The sequence below is a fragment of the Patella vulgata genome, chromosome 4, assembly GCF_932274485.2.
Source record: "Patella vulgata chromosome 4, xgPatVulg1.2, whole genome shotgun sequence".
In the NCBI taxonomy this organism is placed as follows: Eukaryota; Metazoa; Mollusca; class Gastropoda; family Patellidae; genus Patella; species Patella vulgata.
The window spans coordinates 48,199,608-48,223,862 of NC_065882.2; the positions used below are offsets into that span (position 1 = coordinate 48,199,608).

Consider the following 24,255-nt stretch of genomic DNA (forward strand, 5'->3'; position numbering starts at 1 on the left):
TTTATGGTCGGTCTAGACGTATATTGTCCACATAATAAAAAAATAGATCATATTATGATAACTAGATAAAAATTGGCATTTTCGGGCCAAAACTGGTGGCCATTTTGGATTTTAGCCATTTTGACCCATTTGGACACAGGTTTTATTTATATTTCGGACTGGGACTTTTTTTTTTGGTGATAATTTACGTCTAAATCGGCCATAAACCATAGTTGGCATTTCTATTGCAGCAACTACAACCCACTTTATAACTCTATACCTGTACCACCCACATGTGTGAACATCTAATCTTAATCTTTGAACACAATTTGTAATAAGCTTATTTTTTTAATGTTTGTGTGTTTACTTAAAAACAGTACCCGAATCTCCAGATTATAAAGATATTCGACCAGGTAAGTTTTCTCCCTTGAAAATGCATGATTTACGCAGAGTAATTATTGTGCGTGAAGGTATGAATAAATGTGAATACATTGTCTACAGTGGTTTTGTTTTTCAGTTATTGTAGCTGGATAGAAGATATTTTTATTTCTCTCTGTACATGTCAGCCTTTTCAGCAAAATGGGGTACGATTTAATTCATTTGGGTGATAATTGACACGGAATGACCCACAACACAGATTTTGAAAAAAATCGAAAAAATATCGAGATGGCATGGGACAAGAATGGCTTTAACATATGTTGGAGACATTAGTACAAACTATAATTACATCAAGTTTCAGATTTTTAGGTGCTCATCTACTGGGTTATATCGGCTTGAAAATACGAGGCAATTTTCAAAAATTTGTGTCTGAAACCGTATTCGAGGCCAATTTTGTGGGAATCTAGTGAAGACTGATGCGTTTTCATATGTTTCTTCTGTAGTACTACCGGTATACTGGATAGGCCAAAATTTGGGTCTATATCTATTTTTAGCTCCTGGAGCACTACAAAATCCAGAAAATATACAATTACACCTAAATTCTTTTGGTTTTTATGGCCAAGTAGCATGCGAACCCTGTAATTTGATCGCAGATTCGTAATCTACACAAAAAGTTCTTTCCGACTACCAAATTTGAGCTGTATATCTTCACTAGAAAGGTAAAAAATAAGATAATCTGAAACTCAAATATTTTTTTTTTTTTTTTAACACATATCGGTAACTCAAATGCCTTTATCATAGTGATTTATAGTTCAGATGCTGACGGACAATTACAAGAAATTAAAGATGGCAGAGTAAAATTAATGTGTACATTATTTGGATATAAATTATGTTAAGATTCGAACAGTATGGCTTATGTAAGACTGCTTTCTACTGTATATTTGCTGTTTATTATAAGAATAGTGTACCTATAACATTTATTCTTGTGTTTAATGTTGGGGTTTAGCTGATATATTTTATTCCTCAGGTTTTATCTATTTCAGCCTTGTAGCTATTTTTGAAGAACTTAAATTTTCCTGCTTGACAATTTATAAGTAGCGGGTATATCAAAAATTGAACATACAAAACTTTTATTTGTAATTTTATTCTTTCTTTTGATTAAAGCTGTAGGTCTTCATTCTATATCTGAAACATGTGTGCCATCAGTACAGGATAAACCTATAGGTAATTAGGTATAAATAAATGTTGCTGTAGTTGCAATTATATGTTATTGCTTTAGATTAGAAATATATATTTAGTTATCTCTTATCTGTTATCTGTTATTATCTCTTATTATTTAAAATATTTTTTCTTGAAGGTTAATTTTATATTGGGCAGAAATTTCTTTCTTTATTCTAATTCTAACCCTTTGTTTAAAGTTGGTGATCGTCATTTACATTTTTCAGACAATATCTAATTTTTCATAGATTAATCCACGCTAAAATGTACTTAAATTGATGTTTAACATTTAATTAAAGATACATTATATGCAAGAGGTAAATCTGCCTATTGCAGGTCTTTTTTTGGACCTGAAATGTTATCTGAATTATTAATTGGACTTTAATTAACATACCCAGACCATAAACAACTCTCAATGCCATCGTTAGCCTACGATATTTAACGGATTGGAATATATTTTTTCAAAAATAGTTAAACGTAAAACTGGATAATTGAGACTTTGTTTTTTATTGTACCGACTTTATAATGATGATTGAGTCTAGCTTAAAATTCAAAAGCTAATATCTCTGTTCAGAGTGGAGCAATTTGATTGAAATTTTCAGCATATTCTATTTATGTTATCTATTTTTATACATGCACATTCATAATGTGGACGTATATTGCCGTCGCCCCTGTCTTTGTGGGTGTGTATGTATTTGTCCGGGTTGCCTAAAGGGGGCGCATATCTTAATGGATTGTTTTGAAACTTTGCATACTTACTCCTCATACCATGATCCCTATTGTTTTTGGTCCTTCCTCAACCCTCAGGGGCATAGCCATGACATTTTTTGTATTTGTCACCTACAGGCCACAATTCTTAATGGATCATCTTGAAACTTTGCATAAGGATCATCCCTATTGTTTGTGGTGCATGCCCAACCCCCAGGGGCACAGCCACGCCTATCTTCTCTTTGTAATTCTGTGTGTCTGCTACAGGCCGCAATTCTTTAAATGGGTCATCTTGAAAACTTTTTATACTTATTTCTTATACCCTAAGGATGACCTCTATTATTTGTTTGTGCATGCCCGACCCCCTGGGTCAGATCAGAGCCACACCTAATTTTTGTGTCCGTACAAATCCTTTTGAAACTTTGCATACCTATTCTTTATACCCTAAGGATGATCCCTAGTGTTTTTGGTGAATGCCCGACCGCATGGTCAGAGCCACAACCATTTTTTCTTTGTGTGTGTTGTGAATTGCCTACAGCCCAAGGGCAGGGGCAGGGTCACGCTCCTTTTTTTTTACGCCCACATTTTCATGTGGACGTATATTGTCGTCGCCCCTGTCCATCCGGACGTCCGCCCACAATTTGTTTGTGGACACGCTACAGGTCACAATTTTTATCCGATTTTGACGAAACTTGAAATATAAGTCTATCTCCCAAAGATCTTGGTTCCTTTGATATTGGCATGTAGGACCATAACTTCATGGATTATGGCCCCTGATTGTATGAAAAATCGTGTTTTTAGCTTATGGACACCTTATTAGAGGTCACAATTTTGATCCGATTTTGATGAAACTTGAAATGCATGTTTGATCCGATTTTGATGTAGAGGCTACAGTTTTTATCCGATTTGAATGAAACTTTGAATATATGTTTTTATCATAAAGATATTGGTTCCTTTTCATAATCACACATATCCGAACATAACTTCCTGGATTATGGCCCCTGATTGGTCTAAAAATCTCATTTTTAGCTTGTGGATTCTCTAGTGGTCATAATTATGCTCTTCAAAAAAAGTAGGGGTTATTCAGAAACAATACAAAACTGTGGAAATGCACTGCTGTTTTTATTAGAGGTAACCAGTGTATGTTAATAACAGGCCAAATACCTACACATGAACATAAACAGTTCATATGGGCGGTTTATCTGACGGCCCCATTTCACTCGCAAAGAGATACACCGTCAAAAGTGAAAATGGAGGTTTTTGATTTTTGTCTTAATAATGAGTAATTGCTCCACCAATCCTCAGACATTCAGCATTTCGTCGTGGCATGCTCCTAATCAGCCGTCCAATCATGATTTGGGGCAATCTGACCCACTCCTCTTTCAGTGCCACGGCCAATTCTTGCAGTATTGTCGGTAACACACTAAAGCAAAGATACACTAAACAGTAAATCTTATGCAAGAACCGATGGGAAAGCAAACATGGATAGATAAGCCAGCATGCGGCAGTTTTCATCAACCCTTCCTTGAAGTGTCAAATTTGACAATGAACCCCTCCCACGTGTATGGCGCTATTGCGTGTCGCATGTGCAGCTCAATAGTTCTGTTGGGGCGATAAGTTCTTCATCTGTGAACATACTCTCAAAGCATGTCAAATGTCCATGACTAATTACCATATCGCAACCTGCATAGGTATTTGCATTTCAATAACCCCAACTTTTTTTTGAAGAGTATATTTTTCCGATTTTAAAAACTGTTTAGATATATCACCATTCCACCATAATGAAGGTTGAATCGGAATTTTGGGAAAATCTAAATGAAAGTGCCCGACAAAATGGCTGCTCTTTGTACGCAAATTGTGTATAAGTATGTAATACAAAGGTTATGGACCCTCTACAGGTCACAATTTTTATCCGATTTTGATGAAACTTAAAACATATCTTTATATTCCAAAAATCTCAGTCCCTTTTGATATTTGCGCATTTCAGACTATAACTTTCTGGATTATGGCCCCGATTGTACAAAAAATTGTTTTTGTTTTGAGCTTGTTCTCTATCCATCTCTTACAAAATGTGGGCGTATCCTGCCTGGCAGCCGCTGGTTTTGTGTTTACCATCTGAAGGCCACAATTCTGAATGGATTATCTTGAAACTTAGTATACTTATTCCTTACACCCTAAGGATGGCAACTATTAATTTTGGTGCATGATCCGCCCTGCTTGGCCTGTGTCACACACACTTTTTGTTAATATTTTGTCTATAAATAATCTACAGGTTGAAATTATTAACACTTTTGAATCCAATTCGGCATGATCCATCATAGAGTTGTACCTATTTATGTTGTTCTATATCCAACCCCCAGAGGGCCGAGCCAGGCTGCAATTCTGAATGGATCAGCTTGTAACTTTGCACATTTATTTATTTTGGTGCATGCCCCGACCCTCAGGAATGTGGACGTATATTGCAGCGGTACAGATGCTCTTGTTTATATTATAGCGAGAACTGTCAACTCTTTATCTGATCTCCAATAATGCCCCATTAACTAAGAAAAAGTCAAAATATCCATCCAAAAGTCATAGGTGGCGCTGGCTTGTTTCATCTATATTTTCTATATATCGTCTTCGGTTGGTGTCAAATTTTCACTGGAATTGAACCATTTTTGGACTGATGTACCTTTTAGAGATTCAACTTTAACTGCATTCTAGGATTAACAATTCTTCAAATAACGATCAGAGACTCTTACCCGATCTTGTTTCTTATTATTTTGTAATTTATAATTCAATTACTTATATTTACTTATTATATATATTTAAATGATTCTATACTTCTTTGATTTAGATCAAAATAAAATTTAGAATTGTGTTCTTTGAATTAGTCAAGTGGAAAACAATTGAAGCAATAGGCCTATATGATAAAATCTTTGTTTTGAAAGGTTAACTGGATTAGTTTTATTTTTAGCTTTTAATCTGATGAAAGTTAATTTTAAAAAAAAAAACACTTCTTAAAACTGTCTATAGATGTAAAATTTTCAACAAAGATATAAGAGATATTGTCATCTCACAAAATATATCAAAAAAGTTTCATATAAAATGTTTTTTGTCTTACTCAGAGAGGTCTTATTCATTTCAATGGTGTTGGTTATTTCTTACATGTTTTCTTAGTTATAAATTACTTAAATGTACATCTAATGATAAAGTGACAATAGGTTTTGATCTTGGTTTTGACTGAAAAAGTTCCCCAGGAGTTGTCCGGCGTGGTTGCCCCTTGTCAGTGGTGTATGACAAAAAGAACTGGCAAGGAACAGTGTCTAGTCATTCAGATTGAATGAAAAATTGAGGTCCCATTTACACATCCTGCACGTCAAAGAACCCTTGAAATTTTTTATTTGAAAAAAGAGTAGGATGTATTGCTTGATGTATGTCCGTCTTCATTAGTACAGATGGAACAGAAAAGCAGGATGTTAAATCACATTTCATTTCATTTGTATTTTACCACACTCACTAATTTTTATAGGTGATAGCAATTCAAGTGATATGCTTCCAGTCATCAAAAACCTACATGTTTTTTTGTAATTTAAAAAAAAAGAAAAATTAATATATAGGTGCCAAGTTTGGAAGGAAAAGCGTGATTAATGTGTTTATGTTTGATTATATTCCAGCTGATAGATGGCTAGCACCGATGCCACTAAAGTCACCAGTTCATACATCACAGGAGCTACACAGTGGTTTAATGGATCCCGGTAATCTGCCAGTACAACATTATCATCCTGTAGGCATGCCACATTATACACCAGGTCTAACTGGACATCATGTCTTGTCTGTTATATCATTTACAAAAGAACAGGTAAGTTCACCCCTTATAAAGGGAGGTTCTGAGGTCCAAGAGCACAGTAATTGTAGAATTGATTATGGGAAAATTTAATAAGTGCTGTAAGTATATTCATTTGGAATGTGCCTTTTCTGTTCTGATGTGTGCCTGTATACTGCCGACAAAATATTATATTTTGTGGAATATTAATTATTCTATTCTGTTTCTTATTAAAGCAGCTAACTTATGCACCAAAAGGCTAATAAACATTTCCTTATGTAAATAATAATAAAACAATGGAGCTGAAAGGTCAGTATAAGGAAAAATGAATGTTTGAAATCAGTAGAAAGTGACATTTTGGAAAGACTGATTTTAATGTGTATGGTCTGAAAATCTTAATTTGCGTTTCATTCTGCAAGTTTTGTCTACATACATTCGTAAACAACATGAAGTTTTAAAACGTTTTTTTATTTTATTTCTAGCTACATCAAATATTTAATCTTGCCCATAATTTCCGAGTTGGGGTAATGAGAGATAGACCTCTCGACTACATCTTAAAGGTTTGTTTTAAAACTTCCCAATTTGTCCTAAAAAGTATTCACATAAAATGAGAATAATTGAAACTTTTTGAACTACATTCCACTACTACCGAGCCACAGTGGCTAGGTGGTTAAGACGCTGGCTGGCTAGCTTGGAGGTCGAGTGTTCGATCCCTGCATTGGCCGAGAAAGTTCATCCAGATTTTCCGACGTGGTTTCCTCTTGTCAGTGGTGCAGAACGGAGGGCCTGACAAGGACAGCTGTCTAGTCCTTCAGATCAGACGAAAAAAGAGTTTCTGTGAATATATTGGAATGCACGTAAAAGATCCCCTGGCAGTTGGAATTCGATATAAGAGTAGGCGATAGTGCCGCTGCCCGGGCAAAATTTCCCTCATAGCACACTGGGTCAATTCAAGTCCCGGGTTACGCTTGCATGTGTTAAGGTTGTGTTGTAGTGGTGTATAACTGGTGTTCTTTTTAGTGCTTTAACCTGAGCTTCTCGATTTAGCACTAGTGTTTACACCAGTGTCTAAACTAGTTTAATACCAGTGTTAACACTGGTGGAAAATAAAAAAAAAACCTATAGCACTAATGTTATTTTCAAATGTTACATTTTGTTTTTGTCTTCTGTTCTAACACATTCAATTCTTTGCATGAGCTGGCCAAATAAAACAAAATCCAAAAGAAAGGTAATTGGGGAAGTTAAGTAACTAGGATATATGTTGAATTTTTGTAGTCTCATTTTATCATTATTCAGTCCAAATTTCCTAAAAATTTCTCGTAAATTAGCAACAACATTTCTTTGTCTTAGGTATGGATAAAAAAATATCATTTTAAGCCTTGAAACTAAATCTAAAAACCTTAAAAGAAATTCCCTTCTTGCCGTCTGCTGTTTTACACCAGTGTTGTAATAAATGACTTGAACTGATATTTTTTTTAACCCCAAGGGGTTAGTGTTAGAGTTATTTTTAACAAGATAATAACTTTTATCAGGTTATTATTACCTAACAAGTTTTTATGACTATTATAAAAATAATATTGCACAAAGCTCCTTGTCTTTATATTTTTTTCATGTATATTTCTTTCTTAAATCGGGAAATTGATATTGAAAATATAGACGAACTGAGGGGCTCGGGTATAAGTTAGTGTTTGGGTAACACAGATACAACACTGGTGTTCATGTAGTGTAAATATATCCATATTTAACACAACCTCAACACCACAGACCTTAACTCGGACTGATTTCAAATACAGAGGGGGTCCGAGGTTGAGTTAGCACAGCGTTACACCAGTGCTACACTGATCTAACTGGTGTTAGACACTATACCACCTTAACCCAGAACTTGAATTGACCCATTGTATGGCGTATGCTCGTCTTCATTAGCCCAGTATAGGAGCAGAACAGTAGGACGTTAAACCTCATTTCACTACATTTCACTAGAGCTGTGCGATATCACCGGAAATAGATATCGCAATATTTTCAGAAAATATCACGATATAATCACTATATCGCGATATTTTATAAAATGTCAATAATTTCAGGTTATATCCTTTTAAATATAAATAAACATACATAAAAAGTTGGAAATACCCCTGTGTATTCACTTGACACTTTCTAGTTAATATTATTAAAAGTTCTGAGTGTAAATACAGTACAAACAAAATTCAAACTTAGATCTAATAACCATGAAGACTTGCTAAAAAATGCTGGTCAATGTGTTGTTTATTACAATTTTAATTTCCAAAATACATTAATTATGATATTTTATTTAAATTAAGAATATTTACATATGAAGGAGGCACAAAAAAAGTAAAAAAAAAAACATAATAAAAAATTTCTGTTCTTTCCCTTTCAGCCGTGCATGGTTTATAGCCATGAGCATGATTGGATGCTATTCTGTATTCATTTACCCTTGCAAATTTGTGTTTTCTCATAAGTGTATGCCTTTTTGAAAATGCATTATATAATACAAGAACACTAAATTAAACTATTAAACATAATTACTATGTCAAAAAGTATTCATAGATTTACATAGCAAATTTTCGGATCACGGACCACCATGACACTTCTGACGCTGAATGATAATCAATCTACCGGTAGTTGGCATTATTTATATTTCTCTTTTATTGTCCCTGGCCTATTGAAGAAAGCTGTTAAAATGGGTTTGTCTATCTGTCTGTCCGTCACACTTTTTGGGACACAATAACTCTCCTTCTAATTGAGCTAGGTGTAGGTGTTTATTAGCTTGATGCCTTGATGGAATTCGAAGAGAGCATTTTCTGCTTAAGTAGAGATAAGCAATTTGATTGGTTGATGCTTTGGGACATATTAACTTTAATTCTGATTAGGTGAGAGTGATCAAACTTGTTGTATAGTTTTATTACATCAATACCTCGACTAAGTTCAATAATGAACATTTTCTGCTCAGGGTAAGCAGAATGATAAGCAATTTGATTGGTCGGGACTTTGGGACACAATAACTCTCCTTATAATGGAGCTAGAATGTTCAAACTTTGTGCAGATGTTTATTAGGTCGATGCTTTGATGGAGTGTGAAGATGAGCATTTTCTGCTTAGAGTAAGCACACAATAACTCTCCTTCTAATGGAGCTAGAATGTTCAAACTTTGTGTAGATGTTTATTAGGTCGATGCTTTGATGGAGTGTGAAGATGAGCATTTTCTGCTTAGAGTAAGCACACAATAACTCTCCTTCTAATTGAGCTAGAATGTTCAAACTTGCAGAAAGTGGTTTTTTTAGGTGGATGCCTTGATGGAGTGCGAAGATGATCATTTTCTGCTAAGGGTAAACAAAGATAAGCAATTTGATTGGTTGATGCTTTGGGACATGATAACTTTAGTCTTAATTAAGTGAGAGTGATGAAACTTGGTGTATAGTTTCATCACATCAATATCTTGACGAAGTTCGAGAATAAACATTTTCTGCTGAGGGTAAGCAGAGCGATAAGCAATTTGATTTATCAAGACTTTGAAACACAATAACTCTCCTTCTGATTGAGGAAGAATGTTCAAACTTGGGTTAGCGTTCATTTTGTGAATGCCTTGATGGAGTTTGATAATGAACATTGTCTGCTTAGGGTAAGCAGATAAGCAATTTGATTGGTTGATCCTTTTGGGCACGATAACTTTGGTTATAATTAAGTGAGACCTGTAAAACTCTGAGTATAGAATCATTATATCATTACCTGGACAAAGTTTGATGAGAATTTTCTGCTTAGGCTAAGGAGCGATAAGCAATTTGATTGGTCAAGACTTTGGAAAAAAACTCTGCTTTTAATTAATCTAGAATGTTTAAACTTGATGTTGATGTTCATTAGGTGAATGTCTTGACTGAGTTCAATGATTAACATTTTCTGCTAAAACTAAGTAGAGCAAAGCAATTTCTTTGACTTTGATTTTATCTGATAGAGAGTGATTAAACTTAGTGTAAAGTTGATGATCAGTTTGATTGTTCGAATATTTTGAAAAAGATAAACCTACAATTATGTGTGTCATCTGTTTATTTAGAGATTTCAACGGATTATGTGCCCTGATTGTACGAAAAATTCCACTATTTATTAATTAGTTTGGAATATTAATTTCATTACTTAAATCATCACAATGTATTTTACAGGGAAAAGTAATGGCATCCATGTTTTTTGAAGCTAGTACAAGAACTAGTTGTTCATTTGGTGTCGCCATGCAGAGACTGGGTGGATCTATTATTAACTTAAATGAGGTTACATCTTCTGTACAGAAAGGAGAAAGTTTATATGGTGAGTAGAAACCACTGATGGGATTTTGCCTGTATGTTCCGAACATGCCCGACACTATTTTCCAAACGTCATAAATTGTCCGACCAGGGAATATTCCCAATCGGACATCAAGACGTGGTAAATAATATTCAAAATTCCAAAATTAATATAGTGTACTGAGTGTATAACTACCACTCAACCCGATTATCGTTGATAATAGGCTGGATTGATTGGGTAATTAAGTGATCAACATATTTATCTTGTTATATCGTCTATACACCTACCTTGATTGACTGACTTAATCCTTTGTCAGACAATTCATCAATCCAATCTTAAATTGAAGTCATTGCTTCCCCTTTGTCGGACTATTCATAATCCAATAAAAGTGATTTTAATTTTAATCTACATGTTTACCTCATGGTTTCTCTATTGACGGATGTTTTAATCTCTTTGATGTCGGCCAACAACACGTAGAAATTAGTCATATACGTCCCATATCCTAATAGTATTAACACCCCAAATCAATATACATGTATCCCATAACTTGTCTAAATAAAGCTATTTCACACACACACACACACACACACACCCACACACACACACACACACACACAAACATCCAAAAATATTAGACAATGTAAGCTTTGTTTCTGATTGCACACGGTTATAGTACAATAACTGAAGAGAAAGTAGAAATCTGGTGAGATGCATGAAATGGAAATGTGCCAAATTCTACACGACTAATGTCGGATGGTATATTCTCGGATTGATGATCATATTTTGAATGGGTTTTATGTTTTTAGTTAATAAATAGACACTCTAAGAAATGTTGATAAATATTTGGATTGGAATATATTAAGTAGTTAATATTAAGCGATTATTTAGCAGATGATGTCACTCACTCGTTGTGGTAGAGCGACAGTTACTGCCAAATAAATTTTGGGATGTCATTTTTATACGCCCACATTACAATGTGATCGTATATTGTCGTCGCCCACATCCGTCCGTCTGTTAACTGGTCATGTTTTGGTTGCAGTGGGGAATCAGTTCCAAAAATTACTAATGGATTTTCGTTTTTATATCATATCTGACCTTCAAAAACCAGGAATGGTAGCTACCACACTGTTTCCGGTCACTGAAGACGTACTTCATATTACACTTGTCATTTGTAATCATTCTTCCAAGCTCATAGACGTAGCATGAGATAGCCTCACTCATAGGTAGTGACTGATTGACAAACAGTATTTATTAACCTCGGCACTCTATACACAAAGTCTCAAAAGGAAACAGAATAGTTCGATGTCATAAAATAATATTAAAATTGACAGGACAGTAAAATCGTTTACATCATCGCTCGAGCAATGCCGGCGGGGGTCAAAGTTGACGACATACATACGGGTCATTGGTACTTCCGTACAGCATGGCTATAGTGAAAACTGAAAGGGACACGTGTAGTAAATTATTTGGAAATATAGCTGACATGTTAAATAGTAAAACTCATTTCTCATTTTGTGTTCAAAAATCCAAAGGTACGCTTTCAAATATTATGGCATAACTAATCATTTAAAGAATTAGGGGTGGAGTTATTTTTAAATCAACCTGCTTGCTTGCAACTGGTCAATAGCCTATGTGGTGTCAAAATACTTGATCTGTCTAAGTACCGGTAAGATGGAGAAATGAATGAATGGAGTTTGTGCTATAATACAAATAATTTACACCTGTGTCACAAAGTCATCCTGTATAAAAATTGATCAAATGTTAATAAATTTGTAAATGAAATTTGTTAACGTAACCAATATTTCAATTTGCGTAACCAGGAAATCGGTCGCATGTTGTTGAGTTGGCACGACTGCACGTAACCGATTGGTATCGTTTGCGTGAAATTTTGTGGTTTGCATTAACCAGTTATTAAGTTAGCTGCTCTCAGCCCTGTGTATAACACTAAATTGATAGCGTAACATGAATGTCATTTATGGATGTCTGTAATTGGTATTAAAATTTAATGCAAATACTAAAGTAATATTTCAAGAAGCTAATATTGATATTATTTTTATGATACAGATACTGTTGCCATGATGTCAGGCTATGCTGATGTGATAGTGTTAAGACATCCTAAACCAGGTGCCGTTCTAGTAAGTTCAGTAGTTTCTACATCTATTATATATTCAATCTAATTAAAACACAGATCCTATTTCGTTTCGTTTTTTATAGTACAAAATTTCATTTATCTGTCTGTACTACACTATATATGCTAGGATCTGGAAGAGTTGTTATATAACTTGCATTCTGGAAAGCGTGAGGGATTAGCCAATGAAACTATCTGTTACGGCAACTTCTTGGCATGCCATGCGCGGAACTGTGGGTAAACCTCTTGAAACGTCAACGCTGATTGTTTAATCAATGTCCAATGCTTGTACGACCCCTGACGCGACCTACCAATACAACTGGTCAGATCTTCATGTAGTATTTAGGCCATTGAAAGTATGAAAAAACAAAACGAAATATAGATCTAAATCTGAAGGGCCAAACGAAAGGAATGGCTTGACAAGTATTCAGATAAATACGGACTAGATTACTTCAAAACTAATGAGGAAGAGCTGGATATACGCGAAAAACCTGTAACACCAATTCAGGATCGCATACCAAAATCCAGCGGCAAAAGTAAAGGTGTCCAAAATCAAAATAGGGGGGTTGGATGGCTGAATGGTTAGCGTGCGCGCGCTGTATCATAAAGTCTGTCATTGAGTCAACCGGCGTGGTTTCGAATCCCCGGTTGTACGTGACAAGGAGTAGGGTCGCCTGTCCAACCTCGTGGGTTTTCTCCGGGTCCTCCGGTTTCCTCCCACTGCTAAAGACCCCTATGCGCAAGCGAATTATTGAAATAAAATTAAACCATGTTAGTCCCGAAATGACCTAGTTTGGGTCGAGTGGACGTTAAACCCCATTTCTCTCTCTCTCTCTCCAAAATCAAAATAAACATGTTTTAGAGGAAAGACAATATATTCCAAGGCCTAAACCACAACGCAAGACAGGCAAGAAGTGGGACCTCGTCGTCAAAGATCATACGAGAACAAATGCAGGACAAGGAAACAAAACATATATTTCCGAGATACCGAAAATACACACAGTGCAATAGGAATTCTTTTTTTAGGCCAGGGCCGACAGAAAAATCGAAACCGTCCAAAGAGCCTTGAAAAATAGATCGTATAGTAATAAATCTAAGCAGCGTTAAACTATCTCTCAATCATATTCATTTATTCAACAAGGGCCTAAAATTCACGCCCACACCTCGAAGTGATAACTGTGCTTTAATGTCTGAAATCTCGCAATACTGCAGGAAATTAAGACTAGAACACCATCATCATAAGGCTGATGTTGATGACCCATCGGAAAGCATTACAGAATCACAGTGTCTAGTTCGAAACAAATCAAACTTCACACCGAGATTAGGCAAAGATGTACACCTCGACAAATTCATTACTACTGTAGCATCTCACAAAATTCAACCAAGACCTTACGAACCAAATTTAAGTAAGGGTGAACAAAGGGCATTAAACATCTTCGAAATATGATTTAGGCGTGTCAGTACCAGCTGTATCAAAATGCAATGACCATTTTCTGCTTAGGGTAAGCAGAGATATTCAATTTGATTGGTTAATGCTTCGGGACACGATAACTTCAGTTCTAATTAAGTGAGAGTGATGAAATTTGTTGTACAGTTTCATTAAATCAATACCTTGACAAAGTTCGATAACGAGCATTTTCTGCTCAGGGTAAGCAGAGCGATAAGCAATTTGATTGGTCAAGACTTTGGAACACAATAACTCTCCTTCAAATTGAGGTAGAATGTTCAAACTTGGTGTAGGCGTTGATTGGGTAAATGCCTTGATGGAGTTCAGGGTAAGCAGAGATAAGCATTTGGATTGGTTGATGCTTTAGGACACGATAACTTTGGTTCTGATTAAGTGAGAGGGATGAAACTTGGTGCATAGTTTCATCACATCATTACCTTGACTAAGTTTGATTATGAGAGCATTTTCATCACAGGGTAAGCAAAGCGATAAGCAATTTGATTGGTCGAGGCTTTGGAGCTCGACAACTTTGATTCTAATTGAGTGATAGTGATGAACCTTCGTGTATAGTTTTATTACATCAATACCTTAACAAGGTTCGATGCTGAGCATTTTCTGCTTATACAAAGTACAGACTTCAATCTGATTGGTCGAGACTTTGGAACACAATAACTCTCCCAATTCAGGTAGAATGTTCAAAATTAGTGTAGGTGTCTATTACGTGAAGGTCTTGACATAGATCGTTCATGTGCATTTTCACTAAGGCTAAGCAGAGATAAGCAATTTGTTTGGTTGAGACTTTGGAACACGATAACTTTGGTTCTAATTGGGTGTGAGCAATGAAACTCTGAGCGTAGATTCATTATATCAATAAACTGACTAAGCTCTATGTTGAGAATTTTCTGCTTAGACTTAAGTATCAATAGGCAATTTTATTGGTCAAGATTTTGAAACATAACAACATAATTGAGGTATAGATGTTAATTAGGCGAATGTTTTGACTGAGTTCAATGATTAAACATACATTATGCAAGAGCTAAATCTGTCTATTGCAGGTCTTTCTTTAGGCCTGAAATGTTATTTAAATTATTAATTAGACATTAATTAACCTATCCAGACCATAATCAACTCTAGATGGCATCGCTAGCCTGCGATCTTTAGTGGATTATGAGCCGATTTACTGCATAACTTTACTTCATGATTTAAAGATTAAATGGATAATCAAGACTATGCTGTTTATTGTACTGACTTTAGTAATTATGATCAAGGCTAGCCGGAAATTTCAATTTAAATGAAATTTTCGGCAAATTGCCTTTACATTATCTAGTTTTTAACTATTATAGTGAGAACTGCCAACTCGTTATCAAATCTCCCATAATGTATCTTTAATATTTTCCATTAAAGCTAATATAAGCGGAGCTTAGCAATTTCTTTGGTCAGTGCTTTTGGACAAAATAACTTTGATATTACCAGTTACATTAAAACCTGAGTTTGATAGTGAACATTTTATGCTTAGAATAAGCATAGATAATCAGTTTGATTACTCGATAATTTTGAAAAAGATAAATGTGCTATTAATTAATATGTGTCATCTGTTTATTTTGGGATTTTGGCGGGGGACATCAGCCGCACTGTTGGCTTGTTTTAACTATTTTAGCAAGAACTGTCAGCTCTTTATCTAATCTTCCGTTATTCCGCTTTAATTACAGACAACAGCCAGAACATGTCGTAAACCTGTAATAAATGCTGGAGATGGTGTTGGAGAACATCCCACACAAGCTCTTTTAGATGTCTTTACGATCCGAGAAGAAATTGGTACTGTTAATAATCTTACTGTAAGTATTGTTACATCTTTACAGTTATCTGCTTTATTTTGTTTCAGAATAACTTTTACAAGAACTAATAATAATAAGAAAAATTTATTAAATTGTTGTTATGCTGGGAAACATTGTTTCGATGACGTGCGAAATGTGGTATGGCGTGGGGTCTGAGAGCTTGATCAATGTAGCGCACTGCTGTGATGCCGCCTCCTGTCGCTGGATCAAGATTTTGGAACACCACAGGACCCACTCACAGGTTCAGGCCGATTCCACACCAAACCATTATGCTTGGACCTCCCCATGAGTCTTGTTCCATGACACATTGGTCAGAATAACGCTGGCCACGTCAACGCCATATTTTGGTCCTGCCATCTGCAGTTGATACGCAATACTAACTCTCATCTGTGAACAGAACACTTCTCCAGTGCCTGTGTCGCCAGTTCTGGTGTTGTTGGGCAAACTGTAGACGTTCACGTCGATGTTGAGGGGTGAGGATCTGTCCATGGATGTTCTTACTGGTGAGACGTCGACGCACTGTATAGGTATTGATGGGTCTTCTGTGTGTTCCCACTGTCTGACGTGCTGTCTCAGATGCCTGTGTGAAGGGATTCTGCATGTGCTGAAACACAACATGGAGGTCTTGTCGCCTTGTGGTATCTACCAGTTCGGTGGGGCGATCATCCGTGGTGTTTGTGGCCTGAAAGCGTTGCCGAAGCCTGTAGATGGTCCGAACATTGACCTGGAAGTGATTGGCAACGGTTTGAACAGTGTGGCCAGCGTCAAGTCTTCCAAGTGCCTGGTTTCTCTGAGCTGTCATTAGTTGTGGCATTCTGCTGACATTGTAGTGTGAATGATTCAACCAGGCATGAGGGTGCATTTTATAGGGCTGGTCCCGGTGAACAGCACGTGCAGCATGAGTTACATGAAAATCATGGAGAACACATTACCATCTCAGAAGTCAGGTTGCGTTTTTGAGAACGTTTCCTGGGTTCATTTCTGTGTTTGGGAAAGAGACTTATTGCTCGGGTAAAGTTGGAGATGTGGTCACAAATATACATTTGGCAAGTTTTATGCAATGCGTCTATTCAGAGTAACATACCAACCTGACGTTTCTTTTGCTGCTTAGTATATAAAAGACATGTAAAAGTATATCAGTAAACTTATAAAGAAACCATAAAAAATAACACCAAATTTGTGGACATTATTATTTACTCTCAAAATTATCTAAGAAATCAAAAAGGGGCTATACATTACAAATTTGATCAATATTTTGAAGGCATAATGTTACAGACCAACCGGAAAGGGAATTTTACTCATAATTTGATGGTTTGTCCTATTTTTATTTGGAAAAAGATTAATGTTGTTATTTGTATTTATTTTAGATAACAATGGTAGGAGATTTAAAGAATGGTAGAACAGTTCATTCTCTAGCCCGTCTGTTAACATTATATAAAGTTAATCTAAGATATGTTTCTCCGGCTGGTTTAAGGATGCCAGATGATATACAAGACTTTGTAGCATCCAAGGGTATAAAACAGGTATAAATTGATAATACAACCTTTAACCAATATTTATCTAATAGATGTAGTAAGATTCGGTGATTACATTGATTCATTGATCACTTTTTAGTATTGGTTATTTGATTAATAGTAAAATGAGTGGAATTAGATCACCTTGTTGTTTCCTATAGTAAGTATTTGTTTTAAAATCAAATAATATTCAAATCAAAATTTACGCATAAAAGAAAATATGTATATATTTGAAAAATTCACTATTCATGAAATCTGAAAATGGGCCTTGAATTATCATTTGAATTTGATCAGATATTTGAACTGAATGTGACTAATAAATTGGGATATCCAAATAGTCATTTAAGTATATTTGATCTGACCGCTACTTTCTATAGAAATCTAAGAATGGATACTTTTAGTAGGTTGCTATTTTTACTCATTTTGCGATTCTCTACTGGTATGACACCCATGTATAATTGTATGCATGATATAGCTTATATACAATCTATCTATGTATTTATAGGAGGAATTTACTAATGTAGAGAAGGTATTATTAGATACTGATGTTCTATATATGACAAGAATACAGAAAGAAAGATTCTCTAATCAAGCTGAATATGAACAGGTAAAACTCATTTTTATTTGGTTTATCAACATTAATCCTGTCTTAAATATTACAAAAATGTAACATACAATAATAATAAATGGTATTTAATGAACTTTAAACCTCAATATTGTATAACTATATATAGGCATGTGGTCAGTGTGTCATAACTCCAGAACTGATGACGAAAGCTAAAAAGAAAATGGTGGTAATGCATCCATTGCCACGTTTAGAAGAAATAAGGTAAGAATATATTTTATTGTCTAGTATGTAGAAAACTATACAAGATAGACTTTAGGTTATAGAAATTTTAGTACTTGAATTTAATTTTACTATTTGTCGTAGTTGTATACCAGAAAACCTTGTTCACACCCTCTTCGTTCTTTTTATGGGTGTTCATTATATCAAGTCATTTTGTCGGCTATCGAAAATTTTTGAAAATCTGCACAGTAGGGGGGAAAGTCTTCAGATTTTAATAATGTATACAAAATATATATACATATACATTGGTAGAATAATAGATTTCCATGGCAATGGATTAGAAATAATATCAGGTAATGTACAACAAAAGGTTATAAAGTATATAATACATAATATGACATTAATTGACAGTCTTCCTGGTAAAATCTGGCAATAATGTGCCACTCTCATTGTGAAGTAAGGGAAGTCAATAGATGTGTATGATATGTTTTATGAATAAAAAAACACAATTAATATTTCAGTCAAAGTTTCGATACTGATCCAAGAGCAGCCTACTTCCGTCAAGCTGAAAATGGAATGTATGTTAGAATGGCACTGTTGGCTTTAGTGCTAGGAAAATGTTAAAAAGTTCCAGTATATGATGTAAACACTGCTATTTCATATCAATACTCAAAATTGTCTCATATTATAAGCTTTATATATTATGTACATGCATTTCTTTTATGGGTGTTGCTTTATTGGCACAAAACTGAAAATCTCATACATTATTGAAATATGTTAAATATCAGCCATTTCTTATATCCTGAATGAAACTAAATGTTAGTAACTCATACATTATTAGAATATTTTAAATATCTAATCAGCCATTTCTTATATCCTAAATGTTACAAGCTCATACATTATTAGAATATTTTAAATATCGTATCTAATCGATCATTTCTTATATCCTAAGTGTTAAAAACTCATACATTATTAGAATATTTTAAATATCTAATCAACCGTTTCTTATATCCTAAATGTTACAAACTCATACATTATTAGAATATTTTAAATATCGTATCTAATTGATCATTTCTTATATCCTAAGTGTTAAAAACTCATACATTATTAGAATATTTTAAATATCTAATCAACCGTTTCTTATATCCTAAATGTTACGAACTGATACATTATTAGAATATTTTAAATATCTTATCTAATCGATCATTTCTTATATCCTAAATGTTAAAAACTCATACATTATTAGAATATTTTAAATATCTAATCGACCATTTCTAATATCCTAAATGTTACAAACTTATACATTATTAGATTATTTTAAATATCTAATCGACAATTTCAAAACTCCCGTCTTTTATTAGCCCTTATTGATACAGAAATGTAAGATGTTAAACCCCATTTCATTTCCTTTCATTTTAAAACTATACTTAAATATGCCTTATGGATCTCATATAACTCATAATCTTATGTGTGAGGTTGTGTCTGAACACCCTTTAAAAATCACAAATAGCAGATGTTTAGAGGTGTAGAATCCATTAATTGATTAATGTTGGTATTAAAGATATTGAATCTATTAATATTGGTATTACAGATATTGAATTCATAATTACTGTGTATGTTCATGTTGGTATTAAAGGCATTGAATTGATTATTATTGTGTCCTATTTTTGGAACATGGTTCCAAGACATAAAGCATGAACTGAATATAGTAATATAGATTCACAGAACTGGTTAAACACGTTTCAAATGTAATTCTAATACCGAGTTCATTGCTACGATAGATGGGTAATGAAGATTTGAAGAAACGAAAGCAAAAGGAAAACACAAGTTATTCTTCTATATAACTGACTGAAGTAACGTGTGATAACAGATACACTGGCGAATTTCTGCTCACTAATAATTTCTTCGAAGGCCAGTGGTTGTTATATGAGACTTTGGGAGGATATCTGACAATTCAAAACAAAAATTGACCGTCACTAGATAAGAGAAAACGAAAAAAAAAAAAATAGAAAAAGTATGTGCATTACCATGTTTTTTTATTAAGTATAGAATGAATAAAAACAATTGATCATGATGTTACTAAATAACAGAAAAAGTAGTTATATCCATACATACCTGGTGTTTTTGTTATGAATGATTCTTGATGTTGAATTGGTATTGTTCAATGTAGTGGATTATTGTTTAAGTATGTCATTTCATTTACATGTATTTATATGTATATTGTTCATGATATTGAAATGATATTTGCCATTATTTGAACAGTTTCTCTTTCCCACAATATATTTGGTATATGTATATATGTCAAAATATCAATCAAATATATTTTATATTAAAGTGACATTATGTAAGAGGAGATAAACAGCTTACAGTTCTTGCTATAATAGTTATAACATAGATATTGACAAGAGAATATTCTGAAAATTTCAGTCAAATTACTTCACTCTGAGTCTAGATATTAGCGATACAATTATAGGCTAGCTTCGTTGTCATTACTACTGTTCTTTTGAAAATACGTGTAAACAAAGTCTTGATTATCCATTTTTGCGGTTACCGCATCCACCACAAATCGTATTTGAATCTACTAAATATCGCAGGCATCCGATGGCACCGAGAGTTGAATATGGTCTTGGTAAGTTAATAAATGTCTAATTAATAATTTATATAACATTTCAGGCATAAAGAAGGACATGTAATAAGCAGATTTAGCTCTTGCATAATGCATGTTTAATATTTTGAAGAATATGTAATTCTATTTGATTAAAACAAAACCCCAAAACTTTCATAGCTAGGGTGAATATTACATATGTATATATCAAAGTGCTCTCCAGGAGTTACAGTATGTGAAAAGAGAGAAAAAAATAAAGTACTATTTTTAAATAAATGATTATGAAACTTGTGCTCTATATAAGAAGCAATTGCACATTGTTCAGTAGGGTGTTTCACTTTTCAGTTTTTTCGTCATTTCTAAGGTTTCTACCCGTCACCTCGTCTATTTGCATGACATGGAAAAGCAATTTTCATTATCCAGGGAAAAATGATGTTCAGAATGACACTGATCTACAATAGGTTGAAAATGGCAGAAGGTAGTGACTGAAGGTGAAGCTCCGGTGTAATATATTCACTACACTATTAGTCTGGCAGAACTATGTCTGAACCTGGAAATTGTATACAAATTTTTTTTTTTATGGTTGATTTTTGTAGCCTAGGGTGTCTTCTTTCAGAATCTGCCGGGTGAATCTCGGTCACCCTATAACTCGCATAGTATTTAGTCTAGGATGATAATATTGGTGTCTAACCGTATGTTTTGGGGGGTCAAGGAATACACTAAAATCGTTCATTATGTTGTGGGATGATTGGATGATGGTAAAATCCAAAATGCTTGACAATATGGCCGTTTAACTCGTTAGCGGGGGATCGATTATTTCACCAAACTAGATTATATTTAGAGACAAACTTTTTATTTCTGGACATGGGAGCATATGAGTGATATGGTAACACCACATGCCTATCAGGAGCCCCAGGGCCACATGTCAGACTCTGGAGCAAGTTGGTCGGTTGTAATGTTCTAAATTTAGTAGCCTTCACCCAGTAACACAGTGCCGGATCAAGTTCCCGGCGGATTACGATGTTCCAGTGAACGCCACACAATAGCTTGGCGATTAGCTCTTTTCACGTTCCCTGCAAATGGATCGTTTGTTGAACAAGACTACATGGTTTTGGTAAGGATGATGACGATGTTACATTTCAAGTTTTGGATATCCATAAACAGCCGATTTATACACAATGGCCCGTGTAAGCATTGATTCTATTGGAGCGTCTACTACTCTGACGAGTGAGAGAGAATACAATCAAGCTTCGCCACTTTCAAAGCTGTTCCTTTCCCCACGACGTATCAGCATGTAACCGTGTCACACCCAATAAGAGCATGAGCTGGCAGGATTTCAATGGTACTGGACATGTGTTCTCAGTAATTGAATCAATATCAACGATTGTTCTTTCCTCGATTGGCGATTTGATTGTAAGCTTGTTATGAACAGAGCTCTTGTAAATCGATGCCTGAAACACGATGGAGGGTATAGGCATCCGAAACGGTAAATGTATGTCATCATCCCCACCTAAACCATGTAGTATTGCTCCAAAGAATGATGCATGTGTTGGGAAGGTAAAAAGATGTCATCACCAAGTTATTGTGTGGTGTTGACTGGAAGATCGTAATCCGCCGGAACTTGATCCGGAACTATATTGCTGGGTTAAGAGAACATTACAACCGGTCCTCCGGAGTCTGTCATGTGGCTCATCAAGTGGATGCAAGCCTGGCAGCTCATGTAGTAGGCGTGCTTGTAGCTGCACTAGGGATAGTTTAGATTATACAGTATTTTGTGCTTGTGGCAAGTTGTGCTGTCACAGGTTGCAGCCAGAAACAAGACTAGAGGATTAAACTGAATAATACCTAGTTTTGTGCAGGTTATTTTCGTGTTTTGCGGGTACAAATTTGTTTCTTAAAATATTTTTAAAAAAAAACCCAGCTTGTGCCTCCCCTTTCAGGACCGATCCATGCGGCCCTGGAGCTCCGGATAGGCATGTGTGTGGTGTTATGTCCAGAAATAAGTAGTGATATGTCAAGCACAAAACGTCCGAAAATCCTGAAAATGGCCACTGGCAGCCATTTTGGGAAGAAAATTGTGAAAATATCACGGTGTAAGTTTAAGCCCCAGTGGACTTCGGTGACGGGTAGAAACCTTAGAAATTACGAAAAAAGTAAAAAATGAAACACTCTGTTGTTCAGTCATATAATAGATAGGGATAGCATTGATGTAGTGTAGGACTGGGGTGCTGTAGTAGAGAGGTCAGTTCTATAATATGGTTGGCAATGCAGCAGTATGGGGGGGGGGGGCAGTGTTGTGAAACATAAAGCAGTGTTATAACATGGAGATCAGTGCCTTAATACGGTTAGCCGTGTTGCAGACTGGAGGCCAGTGCTGTAGTAAGAAAAGCACCATAACAAGGAGAGCGATGCTGTAATAGGGAAGTCAGTGCTGTAATAGTGAAATAATGCTGAATTGCACACTCTTAGGGAAACCTGCATTCTTGTTTAAGAAAAATGTTCTTTCAGTGGAAAATATTCTTGTAAGCAGTGCCATGTAAAAATTACAAATTTTGCACCTCTTAATTGGCTGGGGCTATTAGCCACAATATGTAGTAAGACAATTCGGAGACTATTTGCCACATATGGAATGTCTGCGTTCTGCAATAATCAACAGATTTCAGTAAAACTTACAGATCATGTTATAACATTAATAATATCTCAAGAGTAGCCAAAATTTCGACCACTTCCAGTTAGCGATTTCCGAGATATCAGGTTACCACACATTTCATCATTTCATGTGGCACGAAACTTACAGAATATGATAACATTCATAATATCTCAGAGAAGCCAAAATTTCAGCGGTTTCCTAGATACCAGGTTACAACACATTTAAAGCGGCACGGCTGCAGACCGCAATTATGAACCGATTTCAATGGAACTTACAGATCATGATAACATTAATGCAACTTTCAGAGTAGACACATTTTCGGTCACTTCCGGTTAGCGGTTTTGCAGATGTGTTACCACATATTTCATGTGGCACGACCATGGACTACAATTATCAACCGATATCCCTGAAACTTACAGAATATGAATATATCTCAGAATAGGCAAAGTTCGACCACTTTCGGTTAGCGGTTTTGAAGATATCATGTTACCACAATTCATGTGGCACGACTACAGACCGCAACTATCAACCGATATCCATAAAACTTACAGAATATAACATTAATAATATCTCAGAGTGTGGTAACCGGATATCTCGGAAACTGCTAACCGGAAGTGGCCGAAATTTTGGCTACTCTTGAGATATTATGTGACAGTATTGGGTCTTTAAGTCAGGTTCTGGATGACAACATTGGTTTAACATCTTATAATACTTTTATTCTGCTTCTTACATATCAAGTACAAACATCTCAATGTTAAAGACCCCATAACTAACGTGTATTGAGGGAGCCATGTCCTAGCTTGGCACAAATACGCCAACTCCAAGACGCTCTCCAGTGTTCCGTCTCGCCTAGCCTCCTCCTCGATGTCGTTTCGATTCTGGGTATATAAATCCTTCAAGACAAAGGATCTT

General features: G+C 35.1%; 1 protein-coding gene across 2 annotated transcripts in view; it reads left to right on the plus strand.

The window, feature by feature from the left end:
* The window catches only part of LOC126819068 (CAD protein), a 92,989-nt gene extending 72,019 nt beyond the window's left edge, over nt 1-20,970 (plus strand). The window contains exons 37-47 of one of the 2 annotated variants that reach the window (XM_050546889.2): nt 357-392; nt 1,522-1,581; nt 5,940-6,124; nt 6,571-6,648; nt 10,260-10,401; nt 12,442-12,512; nt 15,662-15,787; nt 17,155-17,310; nt 17,807-17,908; nt 18,036-18,130; nt 18,610-20,970. In XM_050546889.2, coding sequence (XP_050402846.1) covers nt 357-392; nt 1,522-1,581; nt 5,940-6,124; nt 6,571-6,648; nt 10,260-10,401; nt 12,442-12,512; nt 15,662-15,787; nt 17,155-17,310; nt 17,807-17,908; nt 18,036-18,130; nt 18,610-18,712 — 1,154 coding nt within the window. In that variant the 3' untranslated portion in view covers nt 18,713-20,970. The remainder of the gene's footprint in view (nt 1-356; nt 393-1,521; nt 1,582-5,939; nt 6,125-6,570; nt 6,649-10,259; nt 10,402-12,441; nt 12,513-15,661; nt 15,788-17,154; nt 17,311-17,806; nt 17,909-18,035; nt 18,131-18,609) is intronic. The other variant, XM_050546890.2, reaches the window with a different exon arrangement.
* Nucleotides 20,971-24,255: the final 3,285 nt, after the last annotated feature.